This window comes from Mchenga conophoros, linkage group LG17, assembly GCF_057382185.1.
Source record: "Mchenga conophoros isolate Kocher_MC1m ecotype Shallow Benthic linkage group LG17, M_conophoros_male_GT1.1, whole genome shotgun sequence".
Taxonomy (NCBI): domain Eukaryota; kingdom Metazoa; phylum Chordata; class Actinopteri; order Cichliformes; family Cichlidae; genus Mchenga; species Mchenga conophoros.
Genome location: NC_140542.1, coordinates 15,683,129 through 15,698,024, shown reverse-complemented (window position 1 = coordinate 15,698,024; position 14,896 = coordinate 15,683,129). Strand labels below are relative to the sequence as shown.

The window sequence follows — 14,896 nt, the reverse complement described above, 5'->3', positions numbered from 1 at the left end:
TACACAGCAGTAGGGAGTAGATTTCATCACAGCAGATGTCTTCCTCAAAGTGCTGTAACTAAGTTTAAGGAAATAATTCATCCACAGCTCTCTTCTTCATTGCTTTGTGCCAACACAGTGCAGAGCTACGCTACTCCCACAGAGGTTGATTATTTTGTGCCACACCTCTTCACTGTTTACAACTCTAGATACTGTAGCCCCTCTAAAAATTAGAGCCTCAAATCAGAAGTACTTGACTCCCTGGTATAACTCTCAAACACACTTTAAAGTGGAAAACTGGTAAGCTGGAGAGTAAATAGTATCTCACTAAATTAGAAAAGCATCATTTAGCACAAAAAGCCAGTTTGCTGCTCTACAAAAAGCCCTCTGTAAATCTGGGACATCTTATTATTATTTTCTTTTAAAGTCTAGCTTTAATATTCTTTTCATTCATCTGTCCATTCATTTTTATCACACGCGTTTTGAACTATAGTTTTGTTTAGCTATAGTTTAATTCAGTTCAATTTTATATATTCATTTATTTATTTATTGTTAATATACAAATTTAATGCATGTATTTAATTATTTGTTGCTATTAATCTTTGTCTCTCTTCAACAGTATGTCTTTGTCCTGTCTTCATCTACTCACACCCAACCGGTCACACCAGATGCCTTATTCTGTTGGATGCTTCTTCCTGTTAAAAAGGAGTTTTTCCTTTCCTTCCTTCCTTCCTTCCTTCCCACTTTTGCAAAAACACTTGCTCATTGGCAGTCATGATTGTTGTGATTTGCTCTATTCACTTTATAAAGCTCCTTGCACTGTTGTTGTGATTTGGTGCTACACAAATAACATTGAATTGAATAAAGAGAAATGGGTGAGTCACTTCATCTCAAGTCAAATCAGATTTTTTTTGCTCAACCATTTAATATTTGCTTAAAACTTTTGTGGTCTTGAGTATTGGCTAATTAAAATATGAAAATAAAAATAAAATAAAATTCCTGCATTCCTGTAAAGCTCCATATTTGAGCACACCCTAATTTAAAAAAAAAAAAACATTCTCATTCCAAAATATAACTTTTCTGACAATTTCTGAATAACATATATAGTCATATTTAACAATAAAACAAAAAATAAAAAGGAAGAATGGCGTCTGTAGCTTGAATACATGTGGCACACGTGGAATGTATGGAACACATCACTTTTTTCATCTGAGCACATGTCATGAAATAAAAACACATTGAGGAGTAACTGAAAGAACGTATGTGCACATAAACACCACACAACGGAAATACACGATTTTACATGACTGTACATCAACTGTGGAATGTAATGCATTATTTGGCCACTAGGTGACATAACATCAATGGCTCGCACAGACTAGTTTGAAGCAAAAACCAGGACAGATTTAAAGGAAATTTCAAATCAAAAAAAGGGAAATTCACTCATATAAACACACAGAGGGAAACACATGTAATGACCTTGTTATTTTATTGTGGAGATGAGGACAGGAAAAAGACAGGAAAAGAAAAGCTCGGTTCATACTCTGTCTGTTCTATAGCCTACATTTAGTTTTACCTTTCACGGTGAATTTTCATTTTAGTAGACTTTTGTAAGTTTTGTAACATTTAAATTCGGACAGCTGTCTCACTTATCGATATCTCACATGCCTTAATAGTATTCAGTTGTAATATGCATTTCTTATCCTTATTCATGTCTCTTATGGTAATAGCGTGCCTCTTGACATGCTGCCAGTCTATCTAAAAGAATATGTCATCTATCCAAGCAAAGCATTGTTTTTTTTGCACATGTTTTACCCCTCACCTCGCAACTCCCCGCATTGACGAGCCGGTCACATGGTTTCCTTGGACGTCTGCGGGAAGGGGGGACACAATCTGCGGGCATAAAAATGAAAATCCAGAATACCCTAATGGAGGGGGCCGGGGGTGTGTGTGTGGGGAGGGGAGGGGGGGGGGCGCTTAACCGACCAATGAGCTGCAACGGGAGCATTAGTGGTGGCGTCATAGCAGCAGCATCTCTGACTCCAGATTGAGGTGACTCCTGCAACCATGACCGGATGATGAAGGGGTAATAAACGGATACCGATGATGATGTGCTCGTGGAGGTGAAGAAGAAGATGGCTAAAGAGAGATGCTGCTGTCACCGCAACATACGACTTACATACGAGGTAGTCACGCATCGTCTATTTCTGTTTGTGCTGTAATGTAGAACCGGTTTGGCGGAATAACAGTAATAAAGATGGAGACACTTATTCTCGTGTAACTGAAAACAAATTTAGAGGAAATGCAGTGCATAAGAACGCAATGTGTCGTTATATACCCGCCCAGCAGGCATATTATGTTGTAAACCAAAATCCAGTGTTGATGCTGTCAGGTGGTGATAAGCATCTGATTGGTCCGCAAGAGGTCTGGGACTGTTATTAGTCAATAACTGTTTCCTGTTCCTAAGTGATTTATTGATTTCTGAGCTATATGATTTTCATTAGCAGTCTCAGCACAGAGCTCTTCCTCTACTGTAGCTTTCCATCTAAAGGGCAGTACTTGTGATTTTTCCATCTCTTGAATGAATTACTTCTCTCCAACAAGTTTCTAGGCTTTCTCAAGTGTTTTTTAGATAGAAGACAGAGAATAAAGGAAAAGCAAATTCACATATTTCAATGACTGTTCTGACTGGCAATGCTGATGTAATTTATGCAATATTTTACATTTATATCAAAAATATTTAGACAATAGTTTGAAAGTTAGATTGCAATTGTACATGTATGCTGATCTCATTATATATAGAATGTGGTCACTCTGATTAGGCTGAATATGCTACATTCTTTCCAATCACATGACAAAGTCCTTTTTGATCAGGTCCTGTGATGTGTTAAAGATCAAATGCTATCATATTATCCCAATTGAATCCTTTGCTCTCCAATTGCAGGCCAGAGTTTCTAAACGTATGATTCCAGGCACACAAACAAGATATCAGGCCCTCTCCTGTGGAACTAGCTCCCAGTCTAGGTTTTGGTGACAGACATCATGTCTACTCTTAAGACAGGGCTTACAGTTAGTTTTGGATTAGGTGACCACAAACCAACATTATTACAGTTTTTGTTTTCTCTAGATTATAGGATCATCACTTTAAATATAACACATTTAAAATTCAATTAATTACATTTTATTTATTTTGAGCAAAATCATGGCAACAGCCCCTAAAATGATAAAATGGTTTAATTCTACACATTTTTATGCAGGATTAAAGCTGAAAGTCTGAGCTGAGTTGTTTCATTTAAAATTCATTGTGGTAATATACAGAACCAAAAAGGTTGTCTCTGTCTGTCCAAACATTTATGGACCTAACTGTAAGTGGAGTTTTCAGGTATCTGTACTTTACTTTAGTAGTTATTTTTACTTTTTACTTTTACTCCCTACATTTTAAACAAATGTATGTACTTTCTACTCCATATATTAACAGACTTTGCACTTACATCTACTCATGTTGTCATTCAGTGATTCAGGCATAACATTCATTACTTTAAGGACCACTTTTGTGTGTTAGATGAAGATAAACTCAAGCTGTACATTTACTGTAGTACTGTGCTAAAGGTAATAAAAATCTTTTACCTTTTCACTGTTGTAAAGGGTAAAAGGATAGGATAAAATACCTTTTACTTTAATTAATTCAATTAATTAATTTTTTAAACATTTTTATTTGCATCTTCAACTGAAAACCCAAAAGTGCAGCAAGTTCTCAGTTAAACAAATATTTACTATTCATGTACTTTGTTAGGTGTATTTTACACATGTATTTCATTTGCTGACACTTCCACGTGTAAGTGGGATGCATTTATCCAAAAGTCAGTTTTGCAAATAAGAAAGAAAAAAAACCTGTCAATTTTGTGTAATGTTTGTTAATGTTTAATGACTGAGCATTATGTCACTTGTATTTATTTATTTATTAACCTTTATTTAACCAGGAAGATCCCATTGAGATTAAAAACCTCTTTTTTCAAGGGAGACCTGGCCAAGATAGGCAGCAGCAGATGTCTCACAGTTACAGAAATTACTCAAACACAGGCAGCAACAACACACATGCAACAACTTGTAGCTTAGATTTGTGATATTTGAGCCAAACCATCACACTGAGTTATTGATTATTTATAAAGTAGTTTTTCAAAATATGCGCTTTGGATGGGGGAGGGCTAATAAATGCATTTGTCTTCTGGCTAAATTTGAGTGAAAACACCTGGGAAAATAATGTCCACATGCTCAAACTGTTGATCAGCTATTTTATGATGTTGATTTCTATCGTGAAACATTCTTCGTTTTTTAACAGTACACACCAGTGAATTCTCTTGGATGAAATAAAAAGACAAAAACAAACTGTCATTCAAAGTCTTTCTGGCAGATTTTTGGCCTTTAAACACTCTTCAAGATCGTCATTCACAGCTTGTACATAAACTGCTGAATTAACTGGACAGCAACATCCTCCCAGCATAGTACACAGACCCTGCATCTAATAAGACAGAGAGTGAAGGTCTGTGCCTCATTCTCTACTCATGGTGAAGAAAGATTCACAAAACACTAATAAATCTCTTGTGCGGGACTAAATATTTGCATTCATTTAATAAAAAAGAAAGATGTTTACATACATCACCAGAGCATTCTCATTCCCAACGCGTAACATACAGACGATTTGTCACATATGTATCAGATTTAGATAACAGCTCAAATGGAGTCCTGACAAACTTACTCAAGTCCACTGAAGATAAAGTTCTTAAAAATACAACTTTTTGATCATATTTTTTCTACATACTTTACTACTAAAGGTATTTTTGACTGCGTTGATGGTCAGCTTTGTCAGTCACAGCTCTAGTTGTCTGAGCACTGTCCAGCATCGGGGTGGCTGTAGCTCAGGAGATAGAGCAGGTTATCTACAAACTGGTAGGTTGGTGGTTCCATCCCTCACTGCTCTGTTTGCCTAATATGCATGGGAAAGATGTTAACAGCAAGTTGCTCTCTGATTGCTCTCTGCATGCTCTCGGCATGAGGATGTGTGTAAATGTTAGACAGAAAGAATAGTTTGAATGAGGCATGTTGAATAAAGCACTTTGAGTACTGAGGTGGAGTACGATATGCAAACCAGTTCATTTATAATGGTCCAGTGTTTCGAATTTTTGTTGTGGAATAATGAAATGTTCTTTTGACATGTTTTTATTGGAGATTCAGTACCGGAATTCCAGGAGCGTGACCACGCCTCCAAACACGCTCCTTCCAGTTGTCATCTATATATGTTTCCCCAGTTCTACAAGCTGTTCATTCTCATTTGCCCCACCATCCTGCCCCTTTTCAATTCTTTAACTTCTTCACTTCCATTTGGTACATGGGGACCTGCCAGGCCCCTTCGAGGCCTTCCCCAAACCGCAGCTCAATTCATGTCCAAGCCATTCACCTTTACCTACTAAAATGCTGCCAAACCTAAAATGAGGATGTGGGCCCAGTGAATTATAACATATGTATATTATTTTCTAGTGCTTCTGAGTTTGATTATTTGCCGCTCTTGATTTCTTGTTTAGTTATGTCAGTTCCCTGTGATGTCCAGTCTATCCGAGTCTCATCTCTGTGTCTTGTCCTCAGTGCCTGCTGTTGGAATTCAGTCTTGCTTCAATGTTAGTTTAGCTTATGTCAATTTTTTGCTTCTGGTCTTTGTTTCATCTTCCCTCATAACCTTATGCTGCATGCTCATCTGTCTGTGTTTTTCTCTGGTCCTAGTTTATCAGTCTGTTTTGCCCATCCGCTGCTCTGTTATTATTTTTGTTAACTCAGTCTGCTGCCTGCAATTAAGATGTGTTTAAATTTAGTTCTGGTCTGATGAGTCCTACATTGGGTTTTCAATTTAATTACTTTGAACATCTTTCAAATAAGTATGAAAGAACAAATCGAGTAACACACTGTCAGAGGTTTACTTGCAAAAAAACAGATACAATACAAAATACATACTTCCAGCCTTGATCACAGGTGCATGTCATGGCAAAGCCAATCACATGTAAGCATATATCATAGTAGTAATTAGTAACATGTTGTATCACATAGTTGCTGCTCATACAAATGTCACGTTCAACAACATCCCAAATATGCTCCACTGGACTGAGATCTGGTGATTATGGAGACCAGTAGGGTTGTGTTTCTCCAAACTTCTATTGTGGAATTTTGGTGAAAAATCTGTGCAAAATATAGCCTCCATATCCTGTTCTTAGATAACAGTAGTGACCAACAGTGTGGTCTGCTGTACCAGTCTGATTCAAGGTCAGATACTTTCAGAAATGCTCTTCTGCTTACATTTTTCTAACAAGCGACTGAGTTACTGTTGCCTTTCTATCAGCTCGAAATTCTCCACTGAAAAAATGAGAGCAGCCCATCTGGCATCAAGAACCATGTCACTTTCACTCCCCTTTCTTCCTAATGCTTGGTTTGAACTTCAGCAGGCTGTCTCTGCCATGTCTACATGCAATTTAGTAAAGTTTAAAAGAAATGCTTCACATTTCCTTTCTGTGTTTGAACACTTTTTATTTTTGCAATACTCTTTCTAAAGTCAGTAAGGTTTTGATTAAAGTAAAAAAAAAATTATTCACTGTAAACGGAGTTGAGGTGACTGGCTGACATCGACCTGTTATAATTGTTAGCCAGCAACAGCAGTCTAAGCACAAGAGCACAGATACAAGATTCAAGGTGGAAAGCTGAAAGTTACGGTAACAAGGAAAAAAAAAGAAAGAATGTCCAAGTAGGAGGGTAAAGGATGTGATTGGGTTAATAACAGGGTGTAGCTTTCTGTCAGGAGACTGGCCCTCGTCTCTCTTGTTTCATGTCTCATGTCTTTCATGCATGTCATCACCTCAATCTAGAATAACAATATCAGATAACATTATTCATAGTAGTTAAATTTAACACCGAATTTCTACATCTAGCTCTACTGAATAAACTGTCCCGTTCTCGTAATTTCTCTTTCAATCTTTTTGGAGCGTGAAGGTCCGACTCAAGTTCTATGATCATAGTTTGACTGCCAAAAATAAAGATGTGAGCTCAGTCAAGGGAATTTGACTGATTCTTCTAAACCACAGGAGTCATGTGTGAAATATCTACGTGCTGACACAGCAACAACTCAGTCAAGAGAATAACTAAACAGTGAAGAAAATCGAAAAGTTACAGACTGATAGGTTAAGTGAATAAATTCTTCTGTTATGCAGTGGTGACCACAGCTTGTCAGAAGAGAATAATACGCACACAGAATTAATATGGAATTAAAAAAAATGATAAAAATCATAATCTTAGATGAAACTGGTAACTTAATGTAGTCTCATAAACAAATGTCAGTTTCTGTGGTAACAATATTCTGCTAATATACAAGTTAAAGGTAAATGACTGCAGGTGTGTCACACCACCTCCTTCCTGGTATCCATTCCTCAGGGATGTCCCCTCTCTCCAGGATTGTGTTAAACAAAGACCACTTAAAAAGACCACTGCCCTCTCTCCTACATATCCATACTGCCACAGGTATGTCATACCTTCCTACCTTCACACCTGCCTTTCCGCTCTTCTTCCTCTTCCTTAGTGCCCTCATTACTAAATTTTCTCCCGCCATTATCTTCTTTTTCATTTTCCTTATTCTTGTTTCTATAATAATCTTTGAAGTTTACTTTGAAATTGTTTTTGCCCTAACCCCATGGGTTGGGAACTATAGGCCTGATGTAAGGAATTATGAATACACAGTAACACCCAAGACTCCAAGTGGCCCAAGCAGTAAATCACACTTGAGTGAAGGGTTTGTTATTTTGGCTAATTGCGTTTGGCTCAGTTGAGGGAAGCCTCTCAGTTCAACCTCTGATTTTCTGTCTCTTGCCCCAATAAGGCCTGCTGGCCAGCTGCACGCTGCGTGCTATGTGTGGAATGTGAGGATATCTATGCTTAGGTCAAGATGGAAGGACAGTGAAGGTGAGGAAGAGAGGAGAAGAGACATTCCCTGTTCCTTAACCCCAAACCTACAGGTCATGTATCTGTATCTATCTGGCAGATTGCAGGTTACACTAAATTATGAATTGCCCAGTTTTAGATTTCATATATGCACATAGATCCAAATATAGCAAGGTATCTCTATGTAATGAATATTAAGTGTTATTTACATACTCAGTTCCTATGAAGCTGTTATTACATGGCAGTACATGAAGTAGTAGAATTTACTACTAAACAGGTCTTGTTATCTCAATAAAATTAAACTGTAGTGAGTTATGATCGCTATAATCTTTCTTTTCCCCATTTTGTTTGGCTTATTTTAGCGCGAATCAAAAACAGGTGTCAAAAAAAGGTGCACGAGCTCTTGGCCAGCATTAGCACATGTATTGTGGTTGTGAATAAAAACAGTCAGCAAACATGAACATTGGGTACAGCTGTCTGGCAAATGTGAATCTATATAAAAACCTGTGGGAGTTTAGAAAGCAGAAAACAATTCCAGTGTCTTTCCTGTTTTTTTCACCAGTTTGTTACCACTACTGTACTACTTTCACTTCATTTCCAAGATTATTGTATACAAAAACATTATTTATCTAAAACGGTGGATCATGACCAAAGGAGGAGACAATTTGATTTTATTTGGATCTGGGAATGTGTTTTAATATTATTATTATTATTATTATTATTATTATTATTATTACTATTATTTTCTTTTTCATTATTATTATTGTTGTTATTATTATGAGTCAAGGTTTTCCCCTTGCATGAAAACACGTTTTCTGAGTGCCATTAAGATTTGAATTCAAATACAATTTTCTCGTTGCTATACACACACTTTTATGAAGTAAAGTAGCAGCAAAACAAATGATAAATAACCATTAATACTGTAACTTGGCACACCTTGTCTAATTGTGCTTGCCCTTCGTTTACTAAGTGATAATTATCATTATCTGTGCACATTAAACTGAATATGCAATATTAAGAAAGGTAACAGAAAATTAAAACTCCTATGACCAAAGAAGAGGCTTCTCTCTAATTTATAAAGGTCTGGTTCTCAGGTGAATGAATATACAATTTGATCCTTTGTGTTAATAAACTGCCACACCTAAAATTGCCCATAGGAGTTTTTCTTTAAACCAAACACAGTTTAAATCTGATTTTTTCTCCCTACATACAGACTCACACAGACCACACCCTCCTGTTTGGAGAAGCACTGAATAAGAATTTCCACAAACGTTGATCCAGACCACTGTTTTTGACTCCTAGCCTAAAGCTGTCTAGCTTTGATCCTGAGCTCCCTCGGCCAACCTCAATGTGCTGCTTGTTTGTTCAGATCTAGTCGGCACAGCTATGCTGTGATTCTTTTAAACTGATTTTCAAGAGAGTGATAACAGAGGTGCTTAATGCTGCTTTTATGTGAAGGATCTGAACATTTTCTCCAGGAAAAAATGTAAAGCAGTTCAGTGTTTTGTGTTGGAGGAAATTAGTGTCTAAATGCCGCCTTTTACCTGTTGCAACACGTTAGACACACCTACAGGGAGAAGGAGGTGTGCATAAACACACATGCACACTATCAAACACACAGGTATCCTCCTTGTGCTCCACCTGCCTTTAAAAAGTACCAGAGGCAAATAGTCAATAGACAGTGAGTATTTTATTAGAAATGGCTGGAAAACGTTGGTGTGGTTTATACACCCACTGACACACACACGCACACATACCTGGTGAAGCGGCTGTTGTGGAGCATGCTGAGACAGATCACTCTTTCATGGTGAAGCAAGCAGCCTCTGTGTACCTTTGCTCCACGGTGCTGTTTACCACGTCTCTCTGTGACTCTCGCTGCCACGTCAAATGACTGCCTGGGTGCTTGGCTCGCTCCTCTGGGAGCCTCGTGGCCGAAGAGCCTGACTGTGGTCACTCTGCTTTGACTCTGAAGATTCTCTGCAACTTTGCTATTTGCAGCTTGTAATATGCCTGGGTTTGAGTGTTTACTGAAACTCTAATGGCAGCTAGGAGGTAATCGGATATCTTCGGGTCTCTGAAGGCTGAGGCCAAGGACTATTCACCTGACAGATGAGGACATACTATGTACTGAGCTTTTGTGCTGTTTTTTAATGATACAGCTGAAAAATGAGTGGATTTCTTTATAGAGGAAGGTAAGCCTTTGCAACAGTGCTTATGATGAGTCAGTTTGATGAATGTGCATGGTTTGTGAAGTGTGAGTGTGTTGTATTTCTTTGTTCTGTATAGGCATGTGTGAGTGCGCTTTTATAAATGTAACATGTAGAGAAAAGATTTTGTTCTGAAAGCAGAGTCTCATTTACCTTTCAGGAGAAAAGAGAGCTGTTGTGTCAGTATTACACGGAAATTAGCTCAGCCAGCTGCAGTCATTTCAACGTAAACAGCTGCATTATCTGTGTCCACTGTTGTTATTTTAACCCCTTCAGGCATGTGACAAAACATTAGTCATGTTTTATTTCTCATACTAAAAGTAATTCATGCAATTACACTAACAGTGTAAAATATTGTGTCATCCAGTTGGAACTTATTCTTAAAACTGATGAGATGACTGAAAACGTCACGATTTGGTGGCTGCTGCGGTCCAGCAAATGGAAATATTCTACATGTTATTGTCTGGGGTTAAAGTGGAATTTGACAAGGGGGACGCTAAGTTCAGGGCAGCCAGGGAGCAACTACATTATATTACAATTTAGAAGCCTTTGTTACATTTGCCACTATCCAACCCTTGGCCACCTTAAAGCTGAAATTTGGCACCTGTTGTTAAAAAGCTTAATACCACTTTAGATTCAGATTCACGTTAAATTGAAATTGATGACATCCTCAAGAACAAACTTCTGTTACTTATTGAAAACTTAAATATGCAATTATTTTGAAGCATTATTACCTTTCTTTTCAAAGGTCAACGAAACATGAAAACTTCATGTACAAACTATTTAGTCAAATCTAATGCAAACTGCCTAAAAGATTGCTGACTTTACAAACAAATACGATTGTAAAACCTTCTCCCTTGGTAGTTACACTTCCACCACTATCTTTCTATTGAGAATTTGCTCAGAAATTACAATTCAGAATTGAGTGCTTTGTCTCTTTCTTAAAATGTATCTGTTGCTAACCACGGAAACTGCCATATGGATTAATAAATGAACACAAACAGAAGCAGAGCAAAAGATGAAGGTTTCATCCACCCTCTCCAGTGCTAAAGTCCCTTCGTCTAACCTCACAATACAAGAAAAGAAGGCCGTTGCATCACTGAGCAAAAACAAAACATCACCATATTACCAGCCGACAAGGGGAGGTGCACTTTTGTTCTAAACCCAACGGATTATCACACAAAAATTACTGCACTCCTTAGTGACAACAGTACCTATGAAGCATTAAAATGAGACCCCACAAGCGACTACAAAAGTCAACAGTTGCCTGCAAGAACTTGAAAAGGATAAAGTCATTGACTGCCCTACATACATACCGTCGTCTATACCAAGGGGATGCTATACCCTGTATTTACGGACTTCCAAGGATCCACGAAGAAGGACTCCCACTCAGACCCAGTGTTAGCAGTATAAACTCAACTACCTACAACATTTCCAAACACCTTGCCACCATCCTTGTGCCCCTTGTGGGGAACAACCCCATCACATCAACTCCACTGACTTCAACAACAAGGACCAGAAACTTGCACTGGATCCAGATGAAACCATAGTGTCCTTTGATGTGGTTTTACTCTTCACTTGCATACCTACAAATGAGGCAGTGGAGACTCTCAGAAAACGACTACAAGAAGACAGCTCCTTGGAAAACTGAACCAGCTTCACCCCCAAACAAATTTGTACACTGTTAGATCTCGGCCTTACCACCACATATTTTAAATACAACAAGGGTTTCTACAGACAAAAACATGGATGTGCCATGGGCTCCCGAGTGTCACCTATTGTAGCCAACCTTTACATGGAGGAAGTGGAAAGAAAAGCTCTTGTCTCTTTTAAAAGGACAGCACCAAGCCATGGGTACAGATACATGGATGGCACCTGGATCAAAACTAAAACCCAAGAAGTTGAATCCTTCAGTGCTCACATCAACTCATTAGACAGAAATTTAAAGTTCAATAGGGAAGACACAAAGGATAACAGTCTGCCACATTGAGGAAAATGGAAACCTTAGCATTGCCACAAGACCACACACACAGACCAGTGCCTACTCTTTGACACCCACCATCCTCTGGAACACAAACCTGGAGAAATCAGGACCCTGTAACACCGGGCAGAAAACATTCCCTCTATGCCAGAAGGGAAAAAGAAGGAACACACATGTAAAGAAAGCTCTTAAAACATGTAGTTATTCTAATTGGGCTTTCATAAAATCACCAAAGATGCACAGAAAAGAAGGTCAGACACCAACTGGAGAGAATCAGAAGGACAAATGGAACTATACTGTCATCCCCTTTTGTAGCAGGTTTATCAGAGAAACTCAGGAGAGTCTTCTCCAAACACGAGATCCCAGTATACTTCAGACCCAGCCGCACCCTCAGACAAAAACTGGTTCATCCCAAAAACAAAAATCCCAAACACAAACTAAACAACATTGTGTATGCTGCACAGTGCAGAGAAGAGTGCTCAGACCTCTACATTGGACAAACCAAACAGCCACTTCATAAATGCATAGCACAACATAGAAGAGCCACCTTGACAAGACGAGACTATATCTGCATCTAAAGGTTAAAGGTCACTGTTACGAGGATGCAGATGTTCACATTTTGGACAGAGGAGACAGATGGTTTGATAGAGGAGTGAAAGAGGCCATCTATGTCCACTGTGAACAACAGTATTTGAACAGAGATGGTGGCTTGTGACACCAACTGTCTGCCATCTATAATCCAGGTTTGAGATCCCTTTCCAGACACCTTAACGCCCAATAACATCTTGTGTCATTTGATCTCAGTAAGTTACATGATAGGGTCAGGCAAGGCCTCATGGGTTCACCCTAAACCTTGGTTGATCAGGGATCTAGAGAAATTTTCTTAGGGTGTCATGGAAATCAAATGGGGTGGCCAAATCAAAGCCTTAAAAAAAAAAAAAAAACAACACATATTCCGGTGTTACATATGGTTAAAATGATTCAAATGCAGTAGGTATACGTTTCATATAAAATCACACAAAAAACATAAAATCCTAGTAGTAGTTATATATTTTTTACTGTAAAAACCACAGACATGTTTAGTAAATTATTTTCATAACTTGAAATGCAAATATAAATTGTAAATTTTGAAAACTTATGCACAAATTTTGTAAACATTAAAGTTATATACAACTATTTATCTAAAAATGCAGCCAATGCAATTACACATAATCCTAATACTCTACCTGAGCACTCAAAGCACATTAAACATCATGCCCCATTCATTCAATCACACAAGCACCTTTTCTATGCTTTGTCTCCCTAATATTCACAAACATTCACACTTGGATGCATTAAGCAACCTTCTGATTAGTAGATGCTCTGCTCTACCTCCTGAGCTACAGCGACCCCACTTCTTAAGCAGTCTTTACCTTACAACAGAATCTCTAATCTTCCTCTCATGTCTCCTCTTTCTTATTTTACTCTCCATCGCAGAGAGTAAAATAATCACGCATTAACATTTTTTCTTCCCTTGGAAATACAGCCACTTCACCCATAGATATCAAATTATGTGCCAAATTGCACAGAAACAGTGTGTGTGTCATACATCATATATTGAGCCTTTTAAAATGATGAATTTGAAATTACCCGGCATTTCAAAAAAGTTGGATTTCGTTCACTCCACTTCTGTGGTGCTAGCTAGATGCTGAAGTACCTTGGACACAACTTATATAAATTATGGTTATATCTTAACCATGAATGCATCAAAAACCCAGGATCGCAAGTTCGATTCCTGCCTGGGGCGTCTGTATCCAGTAAGGGTCCTAAGGCTAGACCCCTTATGACTTATGTATGTATGTATGTATATATATGTATATATTGTACTATTCTTAGTTAGCGTATTGTCTGTCTTGTCTTAATGTTGGTTTAAAATGGAGCACTGTAACAAAAAATAATTTCCCCCAGGGATCAATAAAGTATTCTGATTCTGATTCTGATTCTAAGCGAGCCTACCGCAGACATGAGCGAGACAGATAAATATGAAGGCATGCCGGCTCGGACGTCGCCCGGATCAACAAGGTCCGCGTCAGGTGTTGAGGAACCAGGGCACCCTGACGAAAAGTGGACTACTGGAACAAGAAGGCATCGGTGGGCAAGAGACGAAAACAGGGCGTTGTTGGAATGCTACTACGCAAGTAACCCCGGCGGAAGGGGCTACATGAATAGGATGACGGACCTATGGATTCTTCGATACCCAACATCCACAATGACGGCGAAACAACTAGTAGCTCAGTGTTCCAACATTCGAAAGAAGGGACTGCTCTCACAGCTAGAGATTGACGAGGTACAACACAAATGCGACGGCAAGGAGGAGTCAGGACACCAGGTCAGGGGGGAGATATCATCACCCCCACCCAAGATTGGGTACATAGCCCCAAGTGCGATAGGAGAAGGATCGTTGAGTGCGAGAGGAACTGACCTGAAAAATAGGATAATGGCCAAGCTTGAAACCTGGATCCCCCGTAGCCGGTTACCAAGATTACGTGAAGTACCCTCAGAAGGTCTGCTAGATGATGTTAATGCAGCACTACGGACAATACCTACAACCACGATTACCGACACTAACAAGCTGATCTACAATACGGCAGCAGTGATCAGTGAGATGCTTGGCTACAAGTTGAACAGCCACAAGGGGCAGTACCCTCCATGGAGAAGGAGGCTAGAGGGCAAGATCAAAGTAGCACGGAGGGAGGTTAGCCAACTAACGGAGTTGCAG

The 14,896-nt window shown here is 38.7% G+C and overlaps 1 protein-coding gene across 3 annotated transcripts in view; it reads left to right on the top strand.

Annotated features, from left to right (window-relative positions):
* Window positions 1–1,991: 1,991 nt before the first annotated feature.
* The window catches only part of pde4dip (phosphodiesterase 4D interacting protein), a 95,089-nt gene continuing 82,184 nt past the window's right edge, over window positions 1,992–14,896 (top strand). For 2 of the 3 annotated variants that reach the window (XM_085253003.1, XM_085253001.1), the window contains exon 1: window positions 9,700–10,142. In XM_085253003.1, coding sequence (XP_085109129.1) covers window positions 10,117–10,142 — 26 coding nt within the window. In that variant the 5' untranslated portion in view covers window positions 9,700–10,116. Of the gene's footprint in view, window positions 2,166–9,699; window positions 10,143–14,896 lie in introns of those variants that run through there. The other variant, XM_085253004.1, reaches the window with a different exon arrangement.